At 61.9% G+C, this 20,035-nt stretch overlaps 2 protein-coding genes across 8 annotated transcripts; both read left to right on the top strand.

The window, feature by feature from the left end:
• The first annotated feature begins 3,568 nt into the window (after positions 1 to 3,568).
• Positions 3,569 to 10,244, top strand: EPPK1 (epiplakin 1). Its single transcript, XM_081258502.1, is given in 7 exon segments — positions 3,569 to 3,664; positions 5,355 to 5,515; positions 7,431 to 7,845; positions 7,848 to 8,243; positions 8,246 to 9,157; positions 9,160 to 9,433; positions 9,435 to 10,244. Coding segments are annotated over 6 exon segments (2,547 nt in total). The 5' UTR covers positions 3,569 to 3,664; positions 5,355 to 5,443; the 3' UTR covers positions 9,913 to 10,244.
• Positions 10,245 to 11,946: 1,702 nt separating this feature from the next.
• NRBP2 (nuclear receptor binding protein 2) lies at positions 11,947 to 19,548 on the top strand. Of its 7 annotated transcripts, none has more exons than XM_081258853.1 (18): positions 11,947 to 12,375; positions 12,850 to 12,972; positions 13,040 to 13,141; positions 13,239 to 13,328; positions 13,489 to 13,544; positions 13,639 to 13,733; positions 13,862 to 13,885; positions 13,958 to 14,041; positions 14,113 to 14,168; positions 14,263 to 14,358; positions 15,431 to 15,563; positions 15,680 to 15,782; positions 15,885 to 15,935; positions 16,018 to 16,153; positions 17,091 to 17,144; positions 17,232 to 17,295; positions 17,397 to 17,457; positions 17,543 to 19,548. In XM_081258853.1, exons 1-18 carry the CDS (start codon positions 12,253 to 12,255, stop codon positions 17,793 to 17,795), a joined length of 1,704 nt encoding a protein of 567 aa, XP_081114979.1. In that variant the 5' UTR covers positions 11,947 to 12,252; the 3' UTR covers positions 17,796 to 19,548. The 7 variants fall into 7 exon arrangements, with proteins under 7 accessions (XP_081114979.1, XP_081114981.1, XP_081114980.1 ...); XM_081258854.1 differs by having other exon boundaries at positions 11,948 to 12,375; positions 13,504 to 13,544; XM_081258858.1 differs by having other exon boundaries at positions 11,949 to 12,375; positions 13,504 to 13,544; positions 17,397 to 17,452; positions 17,543 to 17,722.
• The last annotated feature ends 487 nt before the right edge of the window (positions 19,549 to 20,035 follow it).

Here is a 20,035-nt window from a genome sequence, read left to right as displayed (position 1 = left end):
GGTAGGACGTTTTTGGAAACGTATTAAACATGTATTCTTCCAAAAGGTGACATTTAAAAAACTCTGGAGCCTGGTTTCTTTAGAATATATGACACTCAAAAGATTATGTATTTTGCTTTGATTTCAACCTCTTTTGGCATGAAAAAAATGAACTGATGAGTGAGGACGGGGACAAATAATTTATCCACAATCTTAGTAAACGTGAAAATGCGATTTGCACATCAGTAATAATAGCGAGTGTGAAAAGTTTTTTTAGAGTTTGAAAAAGATAACCTATGCTATGGAATAGACATTATATGAAAAAAATTTAGGCCGTGTACTGTGATTGATCACGCACAGGCCTCTCCCCTTTAATGGGAAGAGAATATTCCCAAGAATTAGCCAAATTCTCCACAAAAGTATCGGTTGGACACCTACGTGGGAAAAATTACAATGTAACTAAAAGCCAGTCAGTACACAGACATATAAGTGAGTGTGGAGTGCTCAACACACTGCTTCCCAAACTCAGCGATGAACATGGATGCTAACAAGTCCATCTGCGGGGGTGTGGCTTCTTCTAGCCCCACCCCACCCCACCACCCACACAGGCGTTTGTTGATCCCCGAGCTTTGCACAACACCCTCAGGTGGTGATGGTCATCTAGCCATCCTGAGGTTCATTCAAGATTTCCCCTGCACACTGTTCGATTAAAGTTCGTTTATTGATTTGGGGTGATGTGAGTATAAAATGTTCCTGTATAAATACTGCTAGAAGGAAAACTGAGTGATACACATGTTCTATGAAGTTCAGGTGTTAAACCCCAAGTTGTCCAATGGCAGAAATGTTACCTCGGAGGAGATCTCTGGGCTGTGCCTGTAGTAGGTTCAGCTGTGGGCGAGGCACTGTCTAGGGGTCGGAAGAGCATCCAAACACGTGCACACATGAGATAAAGTCAATAGTTTTCACTTGGCAGAAATCACAGGAAAGTGTCGTAGCATGATGCCAGATCACTTATGAGGAAAGCAATCATCAGTGTCAACTTGTGCTACTCGTTATTGAGAGTAGGGGTCCCCAAGCCCCAGGCCGCGGACTGGTAGCGGGCCAGCGAGTGATGCTTCATCTGCCGCTCCCCATAGCTCGCATTACCTGCTGAACCATCCTTCCCCCTCCATCCCCGCATCCGTGGAAAAACTGTCTTCCACAGAACTGGCCCCTGGTGCCAAAAAGTTGGGGACCGCTGATTTAGAGGGTGAACCACAAAACTGAATGACTAAAATCATGACAGGTGGGATAAGTGTGATGGTTTTGAATGAGGGGCTGTGTGTTCACGAGTACTGTTCACAGCGCTACTGCATCCAGTGCACAGGAGGACTGCACTGCCACCCCTTGTGGTCAGGGGGACCATGTGACCAGTGCTGGCCAGTGGGGTAGGAGAGGAAGTGGCACGTGGCCCCTTCACACCAGAGCGTTTAGCTGCCAGTATAAGACCTCCCCAAGTTCTCAGTCCTTAAGCCAGGAGGACCAGCGATATTCCAGATAATGGTAACTTCATCAGCCTGGATCCTGAAGTGAAGGTGGCAGAGTGGAGCCTCAGCCAGCCCCTGACATGCAACACGAGTGAGGGTAAGCTTTCGGAAAGGCAAGACGAAGCAACCCAAGTATCCACCCACAGATGAAAGCATAAACAACATTGGGTATATACATACAATGGAATATTGGGCAGCCTTCAAAAAGAATGAAATCCTGATGTGTGATACAGCCTGGATGAAGTTGAAAGTTACTACGCTATGTGAAATAAGCTGGACACAAGAGGACGAACATGGCATGATTCCACTTATATGCGGTCCCTAGAGTAGTTATTCATAGAACAGTGGTAACCAGAGCTCCAAGGAAGGCACCACCTCTGGCTGACCAGGGGCAGCCCAAGGGCCTCGGGAGCAGGAGAGTCACCCAGGCTTGCCCCCCGGGAGGGTTCCTGGAAGATCTGAGCTGGAGGTCACCACAGGGGGCTAGAGAGGAGCCCGAGGGGTGAGGACCAGTGGGCACGGCTGGGGCAGGGGCGGCCACATGCAGCCTGCCCACGCCTGCAGGTGAGGCACAGGCAGGCATGCTGCCCGCCCCTGGGCACAGAGAGACCCAGGCCTGGACAGCCTCACACCTCCTTCCCACAGCGAGGAGCTGGCCCACACCTGGGTTTCGTGGCCTGGCAGCCGTGCTGCCTGCAGTGACTGGACCCCACGGAGAAGAGGCTCCGGGCTGCACTCCCGGCCACAAGCCACAGCTAGCTCGGCACGTTTCCCAGCAGGACTTCATGGACGGTGTCCTGGCGTTTCGTGAGCAGGGACGGGACGAAGGCAGCTGGCCTGACACGCCTTGGGGGGGGGAGGGGCCCAGGCCGGAACTCACTACTCTGTCAGGCCAGGCCTCTCCAGCGGCCACACAGCATAGCCAGTGTGGGGTACGCAGACAGGGACAAGGACACAGGGACAAGGACACAGGCGGCCAAAGGTCGGCCCAGGGTCCAGGAAGCCTTGGTGAGCAGGTGTGAGCGTGGGCCTGGGGGTGGGAGTGAGCACAGAGCCACGGGAGCCAACGCTGGCCCCCCAGCCCCCGTGCCTGCGCAGGTGTCTCGAGGTGCCCTCATGGTCCGTGCCGGAGGTGGCTGGGTGGCCCTGGATGAGTATCTGGTCGAGAATGACCCGGAAAGAGGTGAGGCCTGGGGAAGGGGAAAGACTAAGTCCTCAGGGCCGGGACTGGGGACAGAGGAGGACAGGCCTTGGGTCCTGACCCTGGGGGGCAAGGGGCACCTGCTCCACCCCATCCATCTGGGATCTCTAGGCAGCAAAGGGGAGGACCAGCCAGAAGATCCATGTGTGGTTCCTGTCCTGGGCCGTGGCCCCAGCCTGCCAGTCTCTGGGCCTTCTTCCTCAGCTCCTCCAGGAGTCCCAGGCCCCGGAAGGTGGGCGCTGGGACTGGCGTCTGAGAAGGGGCCCAGGTCCTCCTGGTGGACAGAACACGTGCTCCGATCCCAGGTGGAGGTGCTGAACCCATGGGGCAAGGCCTGCTGGGGACAGAGACCCCATCTCTTCCACGGTCAAGGCAGGGAAGCCACTCGGTCATGGAGGCAGCCTCTGAGGACAGCCTGGCCCGGCAGCCCCAGGACCGAGCGAGCACCAGCGCAAGCAGCCGGCCCCAAGGCAGTGAGCAAGGCCTGGACGACGAAGGACATTGCACAAGAGGAGCACCTGGGTCGACGTCAACGCCTGCACCAGCGGCCCCATGGGCCCCCTCGGGCAATAAAGTCACCGTTTGTAAAGCGAAACTGCTCGCGCGTCTGGCGGGGCCGCATTTACCTTGCAAACTCCGTTCAAAGGCCGTCAGGGCGGCCCGGGACGCACCCTGCTCCCTGCCGCCGCCCGCGTTCCTTCGCGGTGACTCTGGGGGAGCTGACGAAAGGGGCTGGGTGGGAGCGAGAGGGCCCTGCTCCTCGGCAGCCGCCCTCCTCCCCGCCTAGGGGTGTTCACAGACCGTGGCGGCCGAGGGGCGCGCGCGGGGGCGTCGACCCAGCCCCGCGTGGGCTTCTCGGTCCCGCGCCCCTCCCGGCTTCAGGGCGCCCGCACCCGTCGGAAGCACAGCAGCGAACGGAGGGACTGCGTACGGAGTGCTGCGCGCACCGTGAGGGCAGGTGGGACAGCCAGGCCGGCCCGGGCCGGGCGGCCGCCGGGCGAAGCCGAGACACCTACGGGGGCTCTCGGCCCGGGGCCCGCAGAGGCTGGGGCGGGGGCACGAGGCGCCCGGAGGTGGCCCCGGGTTCTGGGCCCCGTTCAGGGCAAGCGGAGCGCTGAGGCCCGGTTCCCTCCCAAGTAGCCCTGGTGCGGGGAGTCCTGGCAGTCGCCCCCGAGCCTGGTTCCCGGCACGGGCGGGGGAGACGTGGCAGGGGTCTCGCCTGCCCAGTGGTTTCCGGGCGGGACTGGTGCGCGCCTGGGTGGGGCCGTGCAGGTCCGATTCCTTCCTGCCCCGCCCCTGCCTTGCAGCTGGAGCCGATCCGATCCGAGCGCCCAGGGCGCGAGGCAATTAGGCTGACAAATTGAGAGGGTGGGACAGCTCCTGGCCCGTTGCTGGGGTGAGGGAGGCCAGCGCTTACCGATGGAGGGAGCTACCTGCCGTCGGGGGTGGATGGGCACCAGGGACCCCTGCGTGGGGCCATCTCGAGACCCTTGGGAGGTAGAGGCGGGAGGGGCCCTGCCATGGGCTCCAGCCTCCGTGACTGTGCTCTCCCTTACCCGCCTATCATGCCAAGCTTCTGTAGGGCCATTGATCTCTGCGGTCTGCACCCAGTGCAGGTGGGCGGGATCTTTCTGACACTGCTCAAAGTGGGCCAAAGGCCAAGGTCACTGCCTCCGTGTGTGAGCCTGAGGCAGCCTGGCCATCCGGTTCTGTTCTGATTTGGCTCAGATGGGCAGCCAGAGAGGCCCCTCCGCAGCCCCCTCCCAGCCTGGCTATGCGGGCGGCCCTTCCGGGTACTGCTGGGTGACGCCCCCTCCCAGGGATGTGGGCCCACCCTCCTCAGGAATTGCCCTCCCACCTCTTGTCCCCTTGGGCCACCTGAAGTGGGGCTGCTCCCAGGAAGCCACAGGAGGGACCTCCTCTCAGAGTCCCTTTCCAGTGCTGGGAAATCCGTTCGGCCCCTCCCCCCAGCCACGAGGCCACCCTCTCCTCTGGCCACACGCCACTGCCACTTCTGCTGGTAGCCGCCTCTCTGGGACACCTGTCTTTTGGCTTCTGTGCAATTGGGCTCTTCTGTGTCTCCCACCCTTGAAACTGCTTTGTCTCCCAATCCCCAGGCCCTGGATACCCCTCACATGCCCTGGTCTGTCTCTCCCGAGCTCCAGACCCCTCTGTCCAGCTGCTTCCCCAAGGTCCCCACTTCAGACTCAAGGCACCCACTCCCAGGCCCCTCTTCATGTCCTGCCTGGTCAGGGACCAGGGAGGCTCGTACCAGGCCCAAGGTCGCTGCTGACCAAACGGGCCATGGCCCAGCCACGGTTACCCAGCTGCGTCGGGCAGACCCGCAGGCACAGGGCCTCTCCCAGCCCCTCACGCCCTCCCCCCACAATGGCACTCAGGGCCCCAGCACCCTCCCTCCCACGAATCCCTTCTGTGCAGGAAACTTGAGCCTCCTGCTCAGGAGTTTGTCCTGCTCCTCTGGTTTTCCTTGCTGGGCTCCCCTGCCGGCACAGCACAGCCTGCAGGTCCCCCCCCCCCCGCCCCCGCCACACACACTGGCTGCTCCTGACCCCGTGGCCCAGAAAGCCCTCCCGCCTTTGCTGGGTAGCGAAGTGCCTTTTTTCTTTCCCACCCTGGTCCCCTGCCAGACTTCAGGTGATCGGCTCACTGCTCCAGCCAGCCCGGTGGCCCTGTTACCTGAGGCTTCCTCTGGCTCACAAACCCTCTGAAGGCCGTCATGGAACGAGGCACACCATACAAAGGAAGCAGGCTGGTCACTGGGCAGGTGGGCAGCACAGCACGCGTCCAGGTCAGCTCGCAGAAGCAGAGTCGGACACGGTTTCAGGGAGTGGCCTCGGGAAGGCTCCTGGGGAAGGAGGGGAGGAAGCAGATGGCAGGGAGCCACGCTGGCTGGTGGTGAGTCTCGGCCACCCCTAGAAGGAGGTCAGGGCAGCCTTGCGTCCACCACGGTCACACCGAGCCCTGGAGCCCCGCTCAGGCATCCAGCTGGTCACTCGAACAAAGCCTTTTGTGTTCTTTCCCAAGGCCTGGATCTTAACAACGCTCCTCTCTCCCCACCCCATGTCCTCTTCCCATCTTCTCAAAGGCCTGATGACGTGCTCTGCGCGCCCACACTGCATGGCCTGCTCGCTTCGGGAAAGCTGAACAAGTGCCGTGCTTCCTGGAACCTGGCGGGGGGCGGGGGTGGGTGAGCGCCAAGCCACCACCTCCACGTCTGCCCGGGCCTGGCACACACTCCGAGACTCAGCAGCAGACCAGCTGCAGGCGCCACCGGGGCTCTGGGCCCAGCATCCGGGCAGGGAAAGGGGGCAACAGGATTTTGCCCAGGGGTCTCAGCAGGCACAAAGGAGCACCTCTTGGGCCCAGCTACGGGGAGAGAGGGGCCGTGGAGGGACTTAGGGTTCAGGCTCTGCAGAGCGGGTGACGGGGAGCTGCTCACAGCCAGCACCTCTGGGGGCACCATGGAACTTGAGGCTTCTTGCGAGACCGCTGGGCATAGGTGTCCAGGAGGCAGCTGGACACGTGGTTCCGCGACCCCAGGACAGGCTGGGCTCCAGCTGCGGTCAGGGGAGCTCTCCGGCTGAACGGGGAAATGTCACCAGGGAGGAGGGTCCCCCATGCCCCGTGACCCAGAGGTTGGGAGGTCAAATCGGAAATGCGTTTGTGGGGTTTGGCAGTTGGGGTCCGAGGTTACCTCAGCAAGAGCTGCGGAGCGGAGGCGAGGGCGCGTGGGGCTGAGCCTTCTCCCGAGGCCCCGTGTGAAGCTTTGGGGAGCTGCGGGAGGCGAGGACAGGTGTGGACCAGGACCGGGGACTGCAGGTGTGGTTCTGTGGAACCAGGATGTGGACTGGCTCCTGGGGCCGGGAGGGAACAATTACCGCAGCCCGGGAGGCTTCAAACAACAGAACCTTATTCTTCCACAGTTGAGGGGCCAGAATCTGGAATCAGTGCTTCTGGCGTTTGGTGGCAATGCTGGGCTTTGGGGCCTGAAGCTGCATGCCTCCAGTCTGCTTCTGTTGGCTGGGCGTCGTCCCCCTGTCTGTCTTCCTGTGAGGACACAGTCGTGTTGGAATAAGGGCCTCTCTACACCAGTATGACCTCACCTTAGCCTTAACTTAATTACATCTGCAAAGACCCTATTTCCAGAGGCCATGGCCCAGAGGACACGGGGCCAGGGTGGGCAGAGGGGGACACAGCCGGGCTGAGGTGGGAGACTTGGGACAGAGGGCAGGGATCTGGCTGAAGCCCGGTGGGGAGCAGGAGGCCAGGGCGGCAGTGGGTTACGGTGGGGGAGGATTTGGAGGGGTCACTGGGGAGGGGGAGGGAGAAGAACACGAATACATGGAGACGCCCAGGCGCGGGTATTGAGGCCAAGGGTGGGTGGAGGCTGAGCCCCTGCACCAGGACCCTGGGGGGAGGGGGACGAGGGTGTGGGGTTGAGATAGAGGCCAGAGGATGGTCTATAGGAGAAAACAGAGCCCGCACCCCCCATGGCTACCGTGGGGTCCCTGTGCTCACATGGTCCCCTCCTGGGAGCCTCAGGGCAAGGGGAGGGACCGAAGCTGGATGTGACACCCCTCCCCCAGGAGGGCCGGCCACACTGGAGGTGGGTCCAGGTTGCGGGGTTGACCTCCTGACCGTGTCTGCCCTCCCACCCAGCTGGGCTGTCTCGGGCCCCTCACAGAGCCTTTCCATCCCCACAGGGAGCAGACAGTGGACCCTGGCTGAGCAAGTCCTGCGCGATGAACAGCCACGCCTCTCCTCTCAACCTCCTGGTCACCAATGGTGCTGAGACCGTGAAGGCCGTGCTGGGTGCCGGCACCCCGTCCGGGCCCCAGGCCAAGGCAGCCACATCCCCCCAGGCCAGGAGCATCGCCAGGGTGTATGTGGAGGCCTCGGGCCAGGCCCAGCGTCTCTACGCTGTCATGAAGCAGGGTCTCCTGCCCTTCGGGCTCGGGCTGGCTCTGCTGGAGGCCCAGGCGGCCACCGGGGGCCGCATGGACCCCGGGCAGGGCCAGCTGCTCCTCGTGTCTGAGGCCCTGCAGCAGGGCCTGGTAGGCCTGGAGCGGAAGGAGAAGCCACTGGCCGCTGAGCGCGCGGTCACTGGGTACCCTGACCCTCTGGGGGTGGGAAGCTGGCCCTCTTCCAGGCCATAGGGAAGGAGGCTGTGGACAGGGCACTGGGGTGGAGCTGGCTGGAGGCCCACTGGGCCACGGGGGGCCTGGTGGACACCATCCAGGGCGTGCGCGTGGCCCCTGAGCTGGCCTGCCAGCAAAGCCTCCTGGACCAGGAGACGTGGTGTGGGCTGGTGGAGCTTGGGCCCAGCTCAAGTGCCCCAGGCTTCCTGGACCCCGACACGCTGGAGCAGCTGCCGTACCGGGAGCTGCTAGGCAGGTGTGTGCGGGCCCCCAGCACGGGGCTGGGCCTGCTGCCCGTCAAGATCACTTTCCGTTCGCTGAGTGGGGCACTGAGCTTGGCCGAGCTGCTGGAAGTAGGGGTCCTGGACGGGGAGACGGTCCAGGCCTGCGGGAGGGCAGGCTGGCGGTGCTGGATGTGGGTGCACGCCCCACGGTGCAGCGCCACCTGCAGGGCACCGGCGGTGTGGCATGGGTCGTCCTGCTGCCTGCAGGGCACAAGAAAAGTTTCTTCCAGGCCGTGGCCGAGCGCCTGCTCCCCATGGGCGCCACGCTTCCGGTCCTGGAGGCTCAGGACGCTACCTGCATGCTGGTGGACCCAGCCACCGGCCGGCAGCTGTGGGTGGATGAGGCGGTCAGGGCAGGCGTGTTTGGACCAGAGCTCCACAGGCAGCTCCTGGCAGCAGAGCAGGTGGTGACGGGGTATCACGACCCCTTCAGTGGCACCCGAATCCCCCTGTTCCAGGCCATGAAGAGGGAGCTGGTGGACAGGGCTCCGGCGCTGAGGCTCCTGGTTGCCCAGCTGGCCACAGGCAGGCTAGTGTGTCCTGCCCGCAGGCTCTGGCTGCCCTTGGAGGCCACCCTGCACTTCGGCTGCCTGGACAAAGAGACTCAGCAGCATCTCTCGCAGGCGGCTGGCTTCTCGGACCCCAGCATGCAGGAGAGCCTCAGCTGTGGGCAGCTGCTGGCCCACTGTGTCACCGACCCAGAGACGGGGCTGGCCTTCCTGCCCATCTCAGTGGGGAGCCCTGGAGAGGAGCCACAGGGGCCCCCGTTCACTGAGCACAGCACCCGGCAGGCCTTGAGAGCTGCCGTGGCCACCGTCTCAATGGGCAAGTTCCAGGGCCGCCCCGTGTCGCTCTGGGAGCTGCTGTTCTCCGAGGCAGTCCCCGTGGAGCAGAGGGTGACGGTGACCCAGCAGCACAAGGACGGGGCCCTCTTCGTGGAGGAGCTGGCGGCTGCGCTGGGGGCCACCCACGAGCACGCTGCAGCCACTGCCAGGACCACCTTTGCTGGGTGAGGATCCCCGTGACTCCAGGAGAGCTTCTGAGAGCGGAGGTCATCAACCAGGGCGTGTACGAGCAGCGGGAACGAGGCTGGACCGTGGCCCAGGACGTGGGCAGCCTGGCCTCAGTGCAGAGGTACTTGCGAGGCACCGGCTGCATCACCGGCTTGCTGCTGCCCGGCTCCCAGGAGCCCCTCAGCATCCAGGAGGCTTGTAGGAAGGGGCTTCTCAGGCCCGGCACAGCCCTCACCCTCCTGGAGGCGCGAGCAGCCACTGGCTTCATCATCGAAGGAAAACAAGGGGTATTCGGTGGAGCAGGCGCTGAGGGCTGGCGTCACTGGGCCCGATGTGCTCGCGAGGCTGCTGTCGGCTGAGCGCGCCGTCACCGGCTACACCGACCCCTACACCGGGGAGCAGATCTCCCTCTTCCAGGCCATGAAGAAGGACCTCATCGTCCGGGAGCACGGCATCCGCCTGCTGGAGGCCCAGATCGCCACGGGCGTCGTCGTCGACCCCGTGCACAGCCGCCGCCTGCCCGTGGACGTGGCCTACCGGCGCGGCTACTTCGACGAGGGGATGAACCGCGTCCTGGAGGACCCCAGCGACGACACCAAGGGCTTCTTCGACCGCAACACACATGAGAACTTCACCTACGTGCAGCTGCTCCAGAGGGCTACTCCTGACCCAGAAACAGGCCTCTTGTTTCTTCTCTGTCTGGAAAGTGAGTGGGTATTCTTTCTAATTGGTTGTTTATTTCAACCCTGAAAAATATATGACAATATTTTTAAACATTTTTTAGCATGCCAGTATCTGTGTGCAATGTGTTCAGCTTACGTGTACAGCGACATTCTACTCTCTTCCATCCTTTTTTGCTTATGGCTCCTCATTGCATTAAAGGAAAGGCATTGTCCTTCATGATTTTTTTCTCTTCACCCTTGGTGTTATCAGTTGTGAATTTTCAATTGAAATTTCACAAGTGGCCGTTTCTGATAGACTCTGATGCATTTAGAGTGAAGGACTTTCCTTTGTTTCCTTGGCCTATCACACTGAAGTGTATGCATCAATTTGTTATATTCTCATTTTAATTAAATCCGTTCCTTTCAGTTATCGATTTTTCTCCTGTTTGTTGAGTAAACTATTTCCCATCAATTTCTCGCTGTAGTAAGTGCCTTTTGGGTCTCAATTTGGGGTCGACCTGCCATTATTTTCCATCCTATGGCTGTGCTTTGAGGGGGCAGAGGCTGATTCTGTCCCCTGGTGCAGCTCTGCCAGTCGGTATGACCCCCTTGGTTTGCGTCACCAGCTTTGTTCTGGAGGTATGGCCTTTACAACATACAAAGAATTGTTAGTATGTCAACAAAGCTTTTTTCTTTGATTTCAGTTTTTTGAAGGTTCATCCACAGAACTCTTTATCCTTATTGTAGATATGAGGTTAATCACAGGAGGTAAGCATTGACAACCTAGGGTGGCATACAGTCATATCCAGAATGGTCTCTGCTTACACTGCATTTCAGGTGTCAGACTCTCGGCTGAGCCTGGAACTTCAGACACTCATTGCACAGTGTCTGGTTGGGGCAGGTGACAGAGGCCAAGTCTTGCTCGTCCCTCCTTTGCGACACAGAGCGTTCTGAGCCGTGTGAGTGATGGTTTCACAGGATCGCCTGAGGGGGTGGAGTGGGGAGTGCGGGGGCTAGGCTGGTCCACCAGGATGACGGTAGTGGAGTTATGTCTATACAGAAGGTTGGGAGGAAGAGAGGTGTGCAGGGGACTCTGAGAGGCCAACAGGCTGAAGGCCTTCGAACCCGGGGGGAGGAGCAGGAGGTCGGGATTATGGTTTACGTCTGGAGAAGGCACACACGTGTCCACTACTTTTCTCTCCAGAAAGACATAGTGAAGGGAGGGTGAGGACTCAGCAGGTGTGAGCGGGAGACTATTGAAAGGTAGTGGGGGTTTGGGATAAAGGGGGTTTTAGACAAGAATTCTAAAGCACATCCCCTGTTGACATGGCTGGAGAGTGTGGGGGGCCTCTGGGGTCAGGGCTCCCTTCTGATGGCTCCACTGTTCCAGAAAAGTCGTCAGCAGAAAGCGGAGAGAAGGCCATCCCGGAATGTGGGAAGTGGGTGTGCGGACATGAAAGGGAAACACCGAGTTGCAGGCCAGTGGGAGGTCTGTGGTCACTAATTAAAGTCCACCTGCTTGCGTATTTTTGTCTCCTTCGGGGACCCTCCCACGTGTTCCTTAGGGGAGGGGGGACGTGCCGGGAGAGCTGGCCTCCCCGACGCGCATTCCTGGCCTTCCCCCAGACCCTCGCGGTGATCCCGGGGCTGAGCGGGCTGCGCCCGGCCCGCTCCACGCTGGGTTCACCCCAAGGCGGGCGCCCGGGGACTGGGCCGGGTTTCAGGATGTCTCTGGCAGGAGTGTGGTGGGGAACCGGTGCAGGAAGTACCAGCGGCTCCCAGAGCTGGGCAGGGCCGGTGGGCGCAGGCCTCCGCGCGCCCGGGGAGGCCCCGACGGACCCGGCTCCGGGCAGCCACGGAAACCCCTGCGCCCGGGCCGCTCGCCTCAAGCTGGTGCCGGGGCAGCCGAAAGCAGCGAGTCCCGGGAGGAGCCTGTTTGGGACCAGACAGCTCCACCGGGAGGAGGCCTCGGCAGGGGCGGGGCCTCGGGGCGGGGCTCTAGACGGGGAGGGCGGGGCCTCTGACGGGGCGGGGCCCGCGAGGCGGGGCCCTCGTGGATGTGGGCGGGGATCGTGGGCGGGGATCGTGGGCGGGGCCTCGAGCGGGGTGGGGCTCCACGCGGTGGGCCCCTGGGCGGGGGACAGGTGGCGTCTCCGCCGGCGCCGCAAGGGCTCTGCCTTGTACGGGGAATCTCCGCTCGGGCTCCGGCCAGGGGAGGCGGCTCCGGCGGGGCAGGCGGGCTCCACCCCCGGGCCGGTGGCGCGCCCGTGCCTCCCAGTTCCCGGAGCCCGAGTAGGGACTCGAGGTGGTGGCGGCGGCGGCTCCGCTCCCAGCTGGGCGTCTGGGCGCGGGGCCAGGACGGGAGGGGAGCGGCGGCGGCGCTGGGCGGCGGATAGCGCGGAGGGCGGCGGCCTGGACCCGCCGAGCCATGGCGGCCCCGGAGCCGGTGCCGAGGCGGGGCCGGGAGCGGGAGCGGGAGGACGAAAGTGAGGACGAGAGCGACATCCTGGAAGAGAGCCCGTGCGGCCGCTGGCAGAAGCGGCGGGAGCAGGTGGGCACGGTGGGGAGGGGCGGGTCGCCGCCCACCTCCCGCGGAGGGGCCCTTGAGACCACGCGGGGCCGTGCGGATTCTCGGGGAGCCAGAAGGCCCGAAACCTCTCCGAAGCGTCGCGCAGGCGGCCCCCTTCTTGACGGGCCCTTGCACTCCTTTAGCCTGGCGCCCACGCCCTGGTGAGGAACCCCCGATTCCCTAAGTCTCCTCCCGAGACCACCTCCCCATGCCTCTGGGACCAGCTGTTAGTCCTCTGGGGACCAGCCTCAAAAACACCCGGAAATGCCCCAGGTCCCCTCAGCCCAGCCCCAGGATACCAAGGCTCCGCTCCTGGGTGCCCAGCTTCCCCCCAGAGCAGGCCAGCGCCTGCCTCACATGCTCGGGCTGCTGGAAGGGAGGTGAGCGGAGACCTAGCCCGCACCCTTTTCCTCCCCCACGCACCAGCTCACTCGTGCCCCCCCCTCCGCCCACCAGGTGAACCAGGGGAACATGCCCGGCGTCCAGAGCACCTTCCTGGCCATGGACACGGAGGAGGGGGTGGAGGTGGTGTGGAACGAGCTGCACTTCGCTGACAGGAAGGCTTTTTCGGCCCACGAGGTAAGGCCCGCTGCCCACCCCCGCCCGCCCCCCCCCCCTCAGCCTGGTGACCGCCTCCCCTTCCCAGGAGAAGATCCAGATCATATTTGAGCAGCTGGTGCTGGTGGACCACCCCAACATTGTCAAGCTGCACAAGTACTGGCTGGACGCCTCGGAGGCCCGAGCACGGGTGAGCCCTGGGCACACCACGGGCAGGGGGGCACCAGTGGGTGGGGCAGCTGTGGGCACCCACCGTTGGTGGAGCCCGTGAGCCTGCCGCTTCGCAGGTCATCTTCATCACAGAGTACGTGTCATCGGGCAGCCTCAAGCAGTTCCTCAAAAAGACCAAGAAGAACCACAAGGCCATGAACGCCAGGGTACAGGGAGTGGGCTGGGTCAGCGTCGGGGACAGGGTGGGGTCGGGGGTGCGCTGGGGACAGAGATGGTGAGGGGGCGCTGGGCGGCCCTGGGCACAGGAGCGGGGTTGGGCCGGGGCACCTCAGGCCCAGCTGCCTTTCCTGCGCTCATCCCACGGAGTCCGTCCGCCGCCAGGCCTGGAAGCGCTGGTGCACGCAGATCCTGTCCGCGCTCAGGTGAGGGCCTGGGCTTGCCCGAGCACCGGCCCTTGGCGCCCCCGCCTCCCTGGCACCCCTGACCCAGCTGCCCCTGCTCTCCCCTCCTCCCCAGCTTTCTGCACGCCTGCAGCCCCCCCATCATCCACGGGAACCTGACCAGCGACACCATCTTCATACAGCACAACGGCCTCATCAAGATCGGCTCTGGTGCTGGCGGAGAGGGGCTGGGCGGGGGCGGGGGCGGGGCGGGGGGACCTGTCTGGAATGGGGGCGGACGATGCCCAATGCCCCATCACGTTGACACCTGCTCTTTCTCCCCGCGGTGGCCGGCTCAGTGTGGCACCGGATCTTCTCCAATGGTGCGTGGGGACCCTGGGGGGACGGAGCGTGGGAGAGAGGTCTCGTCTGCTCATCCCGCGCTCTCTCCATAGCGCTCCCAGACGATCTGCGAAGCCCCATCCGTGTTGAGCGGGAGGAACCTCGGAACCTGCACTTCTTCCCGCCAGAGTATGGAGGTGAGTCTGGGAGGCCCCCCCTCCCCTCCCGGCATCCGCCTTACCTGCCCTGACCTGCTCTCCCCTTTCAGAAGTTGCCGACGGCACTGCGGTGGACATCTTCTCTTTTGGGATGTGTGCGCTGGAGGTACGACGCCCGTGGTCGCGGGCCCCTCCCAGCTAACGCCCCCGACCCACCTGTGCTCTCCCTTCCGCATGCCGGACCTTGCCCTGCCCCCCAGATGGCTGTGCTGGAGATCCAGGCCAACGGGGACACCCGGGTCACAGAGGAGGCCATCGCTCGCGCCAGGCATTCTCTGAGTGACCCCAACATGCGGGTAAGCAGCCGGCCCTGCCCCTACCGGCTGGCCCTCAGTTTTCCAAGGAGGGCCGCTGCGGTGCTTTGGGCAGGCCTGGAGGTGCAGCAGGTCAGGGCCAGGCCCGCTGCGCAAGCCTCCACCCCCCCACCCCCGCAAGGGGGGCCTTACTGGGCGTGCATGTTGAGTTGCGTTGCAGACATGAAGGTTCTGAGGGCACGTTCTAAGCACAGAGAGACTGGAGAGATACTTCCCGGGTGGGCACAATTTTTGTGCCCGTTTTATAGACAAAGAAACAGGTTCAGAGAGGCTTTAGAGTGAGTGGTGGAGCCGGTGTTTGCATCCAGGTCTGCCTGATTCCACATCCCCGCCTGTAAGCCTCCAGGAGACCAGTTAGAAAGGACGTGGTCCTAGCCTGTGTTGGGGGCAAGGTGGGGGGGGGAGCCGGCAAAGCGCACGCGGACGGACAGAAGCTGCAGCCACAGCCTCTCTGGCCAGAGTCTGGCGACTGTCTGGCTCCACCGCATGACCTCTGGGGATGGGGGAGGGAAGTGACGGGGCCTGGACAGGACTGACGAGGAGGTGGAGCCAGGATGGACCGAGAGGCAGTGGAGGGCATGGATGTGGGGCAGGGCAGGGACACTTCAAGGTCATCTCCGGAATCGGGCCTGACCTGAGGCAAGCAGAAGAGGGGCGGGCTGTAGGTAGGCGGGCTCAGGCTAGGCTGCACTGACCTCGAGGGCCTGCGCTGATCTTTCAGCTCTGCCCAGCCCCAGGGCTGCGAGGCGGGGGCCGGTGTCCTCCCCGCAGTGCAGCTTCACCTGTGAACTGGGGACGACAGTGCCAACCCGCCACGATGTTTGTGAGGGGTGCTGGAAGTAGAGCACGGGCAGTGCTGGGCCCGGGGGCAGACTCGACTGTCCTGTTTGAAGAATCAGGTCCTGGCTTGGCTGCTAACGGGATGCCTCTACTCTGTGCACGTTGCTCCACGAAGGCTCCCACGGGGTTGGACCCTGCAGGGGCCCCTTCTTCTCACACAGTGGGGCCGGAGTGGAGGGGCTCCACCGACTGCAGCCCCCTCTCCATACCCCAGGAGTTCATCCTCTCCTGCCTGGCCCGGGACCCCGCCCGCCGGCCCTCCGCGCACAGCCTCCTCTTCCACCGTGTGCTGTTTGAGGTGCACTCGCTGAAGCTCCTGGCCGCTCACTGCTTCATCCAGCACCAGTGTGAGGGGCAGGAGAGCCCGGGGGTGGTCCAGGGCCTGGGGTCGGGATGCAGAAGGAGGCCCCGCAGGACCTCGTGCTTCAGGGCCCACTGCCCTGTGTGCTCCCACGGCCCGCAGACCTCATGCCTGAGAACGTGGTGGAGGAAAAGACCAAGGCAACGGACCCGCACACGGTCCTGGCAGAGATCCCCCGGCCGTCCCGGCCCCCGTTGCAGTGGCGGTGAGCGGCCTGCAGCCCAGAGGCCTCCCCTCTCCCCCCGGCCACGCCCCCCCACCCCGCGGCAGGACTGCCACCCTCATGTTCTCCTCACACCCATACTAGGTACTCAGAGGTCTCCTGCTTGGAGCTTGACAAGTTCCTGGAGGATGTCAGGTGAGGGCTGGAGTGAGGCTGGGGAGTGGGCAACTGTCAGGCCTGAGCCCTCAGCTGCCACCACCCCGCACTGTGTCCCTAGAAATGGGATCTACCCACTGATGAACTTCGCTGCTGCTCGGCCCCTGGGGCTGCCCCGTGTGCTGGCCCCACCCCCCGAGGAAGCCCCAAAGGCCAAGACCCCGACGCCAGAACCCTTTGACTCAGAGACCAGAAAGGTAAGACTCCAGCCTCCACAGGCCTGCCCACTGCCCAGACGGGTGCCCTTATCAGGGGTTTCAAGTCCCCCAGCCCGGCTCTCCTCCAGGCTGCCAGGAGAGACCAGGTTCTGGCTGACCCCTTTGTGGGGCTTGGGGGACAGTCGTACAAGCGGGGATACCCCCTTTCCCAGAGGCTCCACAGGGGAAGACCCCTGCAGGCCCCTCTCCCATACACGCTGCCTCTCGGATCCCACCGCCTTGGCTTGCTGATTCGCTGACATCTGTGACCTGGTGTTTCTGCCAAGGCCCCCAGGCCCTGTGTTTCTCCCGTCCCCTCCTCCTGCTAGGCTCCCCCCTGGCCAGGGGCCTCCCCGGCCACCCTTTCCCTTTTCTTGTCCACACCCACTGGGCTCCAGAGCCTCTGGTTTTGGCCTTGGGTGTGTCTCCATGGTTACCTCCCTGACCTGGGCCCCCTGTTCCCCACTTGGATGCTGCACCAGCCCCCAGCCTGGCCGCCTTCCCCGGCTTCCCAGCCAGAATTCATGTTCTAATAGCCACAGCTGGGGGCCCTCAGGGCACACCCCCCCCCCACCCGCCCGGCACTCTGAGGCCTGGTTTTGCTGGCATCCTGTGCTCCTGCCGTCATGTCCCTGCGCACCTCGCCCCTCCCCACCCCCTTCCCACAGCTCTCTCTTTGTTCAGCTGTTCTCTTCACCTGTGAAAACTCCTGTTCATCCTTCGGTACCCAGCTTCAATATCTTCTCTGGAAGTTTCCCTCAACTCGCCAGGCTCCTAGCAGCGAGATGTGCTTCCTAGGCTCCCCTTGGAGACCTTCCTCATTTCCCGCCTTTACGACCCCTTTGTGTCTGGGCCCCTTTGACACAGCATCTGCTCTTGCTGCCCAGTTGCTGAGTTCCAGCCTTCGTGGGTGACCTTGGCCTCCCCCTTCCCCCAGGTGATCCAGATGCAGTGTAACCTGGAGAGAAGCGAGGACCAGGCGCGCTGGCATGTGAGGGGGGCCCCGCCCACAGAGGCGCGGGGGCGCGGGAGGGGCGGGGCCGACTCCCGAGCCCACCTCGCCCTCCCGCCTCCCCAGCTCACTCTGCTCCTCGTGCTGGAGGACAGGCTGCACCGGCAGCTCACCTACGACCTGCTCCCAAGTAGGCCGCCGGGCGGGACCCCGGGCGGGGCGGGGGGGCGGGGGGCAGGCACGGCGGGCGGTGCTGTGGCCTCACGCCCGGTCCTCACGCCCCTGCCGCAGCTGACAGTGCCCAGGACCTGGCCGCCGAGCTGGTGCACTATGGCTTCGTCCACGAGGTGAGGTGCGCAGCCGGGTACGGCCAGCCTGGGAGGGCCGCAGGGTGGGCCACGTCCCACCATCCCCCGTGCCTCCCCCCTGCCCTGCAGGACGATCGGCCGAAGCTGGCTGCCTTCCTGGACAGCACCTTCCTCAAGTACCGTGGAGCTCAGCTGTGACCTTGATCCCGCCTCAGCGCTCCCGCTCCCCAGCCCCCCCGGAACCAGACCTGGTGGCTCCCGTGGGGAAGCTCGGCATTGGCCCCGGCGTCTGGGTGGGGGACCAGGGGCCCCCCCGCCTGTGTGCCTGCTAGTGAGGATCCTCCCCCTCCCACAGCTCCCAGCAACCCTGCGGCAGGGCTGAGGGTGGTGGGGTCAGGCCCATCAGGGGTGAGGGAGCCAGGGCTGGGGCTGGGGGGGCTGGTTAGGCCCCGCATGTCCTTAGGATCAGGATCCCCCCATCGGCCAGCTTCCACAACTCAGCATCCCTCCCATGCCCTCCATTTCCACCCCCGACGCAGTCTGGTCATGAGGGGCTGCCCTGCAGGGAAACGCGGCAGTGCTGGGGGGCTGAGGGGCGGGGGTTGGCCCTGGACAGATGTGTGCCCAGGGGAGCGCTCCATTCCAATTTGCTACCGCAGAGCCACACGAGGAACCGGAATCGCTGCCTTAAACCCTTGGTAAACCACCTGCAGGTGTCAGGCGTGGTGCTGGGCTGGGCAGGGCCACGGCCCTGCAGCTCCATGTGGCTCTCGCACCCTGCCCCCCGGCCAGTGCAGACCCTCCAAAGGGCTATTTTCTGTCCTTGTTCCCTGGCCTCGAGTGGTCACTGTCAGGCACCCTCCCTGCTCCTCCCAAGCTCACCACCCCTCCTGCTACGTCTGTTACCTCCTCCTGTGGCAGCTGCCTTCCTGGGTCCTAAGGCTACCAGCCCCGGCTCCCTGTCTCCCCCACCCCTACCCCCCATAACCCTAGCCTCCATTCACTTGGACCACCTCCCTTCATTTTCAGATGTAGTTGATCACTCTTAAAGATTTTAAACTGCATGTATAAATTTAGCACATTCAGTTTCTAAGCTTTTCAGATGTCAAACAAGAAAAGCTCACCACCGTGTTAGTTCTCTGTTGCTGCTGTCAGGGTTTACCACAAACTCAGTGACTTACACCAGCACACTTAGATAGTTCTGTAGCTCAGAAGTCTGGCACAGATCCCGCCAGACTAAAATCAAAGTGTTAAGAAGACTGCGTGTCTTTCTGGAGGTTCTAGGGCAGAACCCATTTCCTGCTCCTTCAGGTTGCTGGCCTGCAGGTGCCAGGCACGGCGCTGGGCACAGGGCAGGGATTCATTTCCTCGCAGTGATGGGGCCGAGATCCCCACTTCCTTGCCTGCTGTAAACTGAAGGCCACTCTGAGCTTCTAGAGGCAGCCACCTCCATTGGCTCACGGCCCTGTCCTCTGTCTTCAAAGTCGGAAACATCGGGTGGAGTCTGTCTCACGAAACTGTGTGTCTGGTTTTCTGCAGCCAGGAAAGCTTCGTGTGGCTAGGCTGGGTCCACCCGGATAATCCAGGATGATCTCCCCATCTCAAGGTCCTTAATCACATGTGCAAAGTACCTTTCACCAAGTAAAGTAATATTAACAGGTTCTGGGGGTTGGGACACGGACATCTTTGCAAGGGGCAGGGGGCGGGTGTCATTATCCCACCTACCACATCACTCTAGCCAAAACCCTAAACCAAAACACCTTACCAAGATGTATCAAATGAAACACATGCACCAATACGGTGAATCTCAAGTTATCTTAAACATTCCAATATGCTTTACAAAATTATTCAAGTTCTCACACCTTTCAATTTAAAATTACAATCTAAAATAACTTACACATCTAGTTGGAAACGCTGATGCTGTCTGATTCTGCGTCATCTTAAACAGTTTGAGTGTCCAATGCGTAACAGATTGTACCAGTGATTAAACTGAACTCAGAAGGATCAATACTATCATTGCTTCGTTTAATGCCTATGTTGAGGTTTTCATTTTAACTTTTATCTTTTCAAAGTTATATACACATTATTTTAAAAGTGGAATTTTCTTAGGCCAATAATAAATAAATAATAAATACTGTCTCTAACCCTGACCCTTTCCAAATTCAACTCTCTTAGCTGTTTCTTCAGGCATTTAAAATGCATGTTTCACAAAATCGCACACATGCTTTTACTGGTTTTTTTTACTGTTTTTTTACATCACGTGTCACCTGCTGGTGTCCTCTGGGGGGAAGGGGATCACTGGCCTCAGTCCCCTGACCCAGCGTCATCCCAGTGTGATGGGCAGTATTACCGCTTCATTCCCACAGGTCTCAGCAGAGAACAAGGTGTCCTAGGATTATATTTGCTTTCTTGCACAACTTTTTGTTTCCCCTGGAGTTAATCATTGCCTTTTTGGGGGGCTTAGTTTTCTACACGTCTCATGAATTCCTCCCTAGATTCTCCCGCAGAAGTGTGAACCTACTCTCAGTCTTGAGGTTTGTTGCATAGCTGGCTGCTGTGTCATCTTTTCCTGGAGCCCCCAGCCTGGCCACTCTCTGCCCCAGGCTACTTGTTCTTGGGTTC

Source organism: Mesoplodon bidens, assembly GCF_964165515.1.
Source record: "Mesoplodon bidens genome assembly, chromosome: 16".
In the NCBI taxonomy this organism is placed as follows: domain Eukaryota; kingdom Metazoa; phylum Chordata; class Mammalia; order Artiodactyla; family Ziphiidae; genus Mesoplodon; species Mesoplodon bidens.
This window is presented reverse-complemented; position numbering and strand designations above follow the sequence as displayed.

What these genes read in the sequence shown, in the direction of transcription:
- NRBP2 (XM_081258853.1), top strand. Translation starts at nt 12,253, where the DNA reads ATGGCGGCCCCGGAGCCGGTGCCGAGGCGGGGCCGGGAGCGGGAGCGG. An exon ending in TTGGGATGTGTGCGCTGGAG is followed by an intron (nt 14,169 to 14,262) that starts GTACGACGCCCG and finishes CCTGCCCCCCAG; the next exon opens with ATGGCTGTGCTGGAGATCCA. An exon ending in TGAGTGACCCCAACATGCGG is followed by an intron (nt 14,359 to 15,430) that starts GTAAGCAGCCGG and finishes TCCATACCCCAG; the next exon opens with GAGTTCATCCTCTCCTGCCT.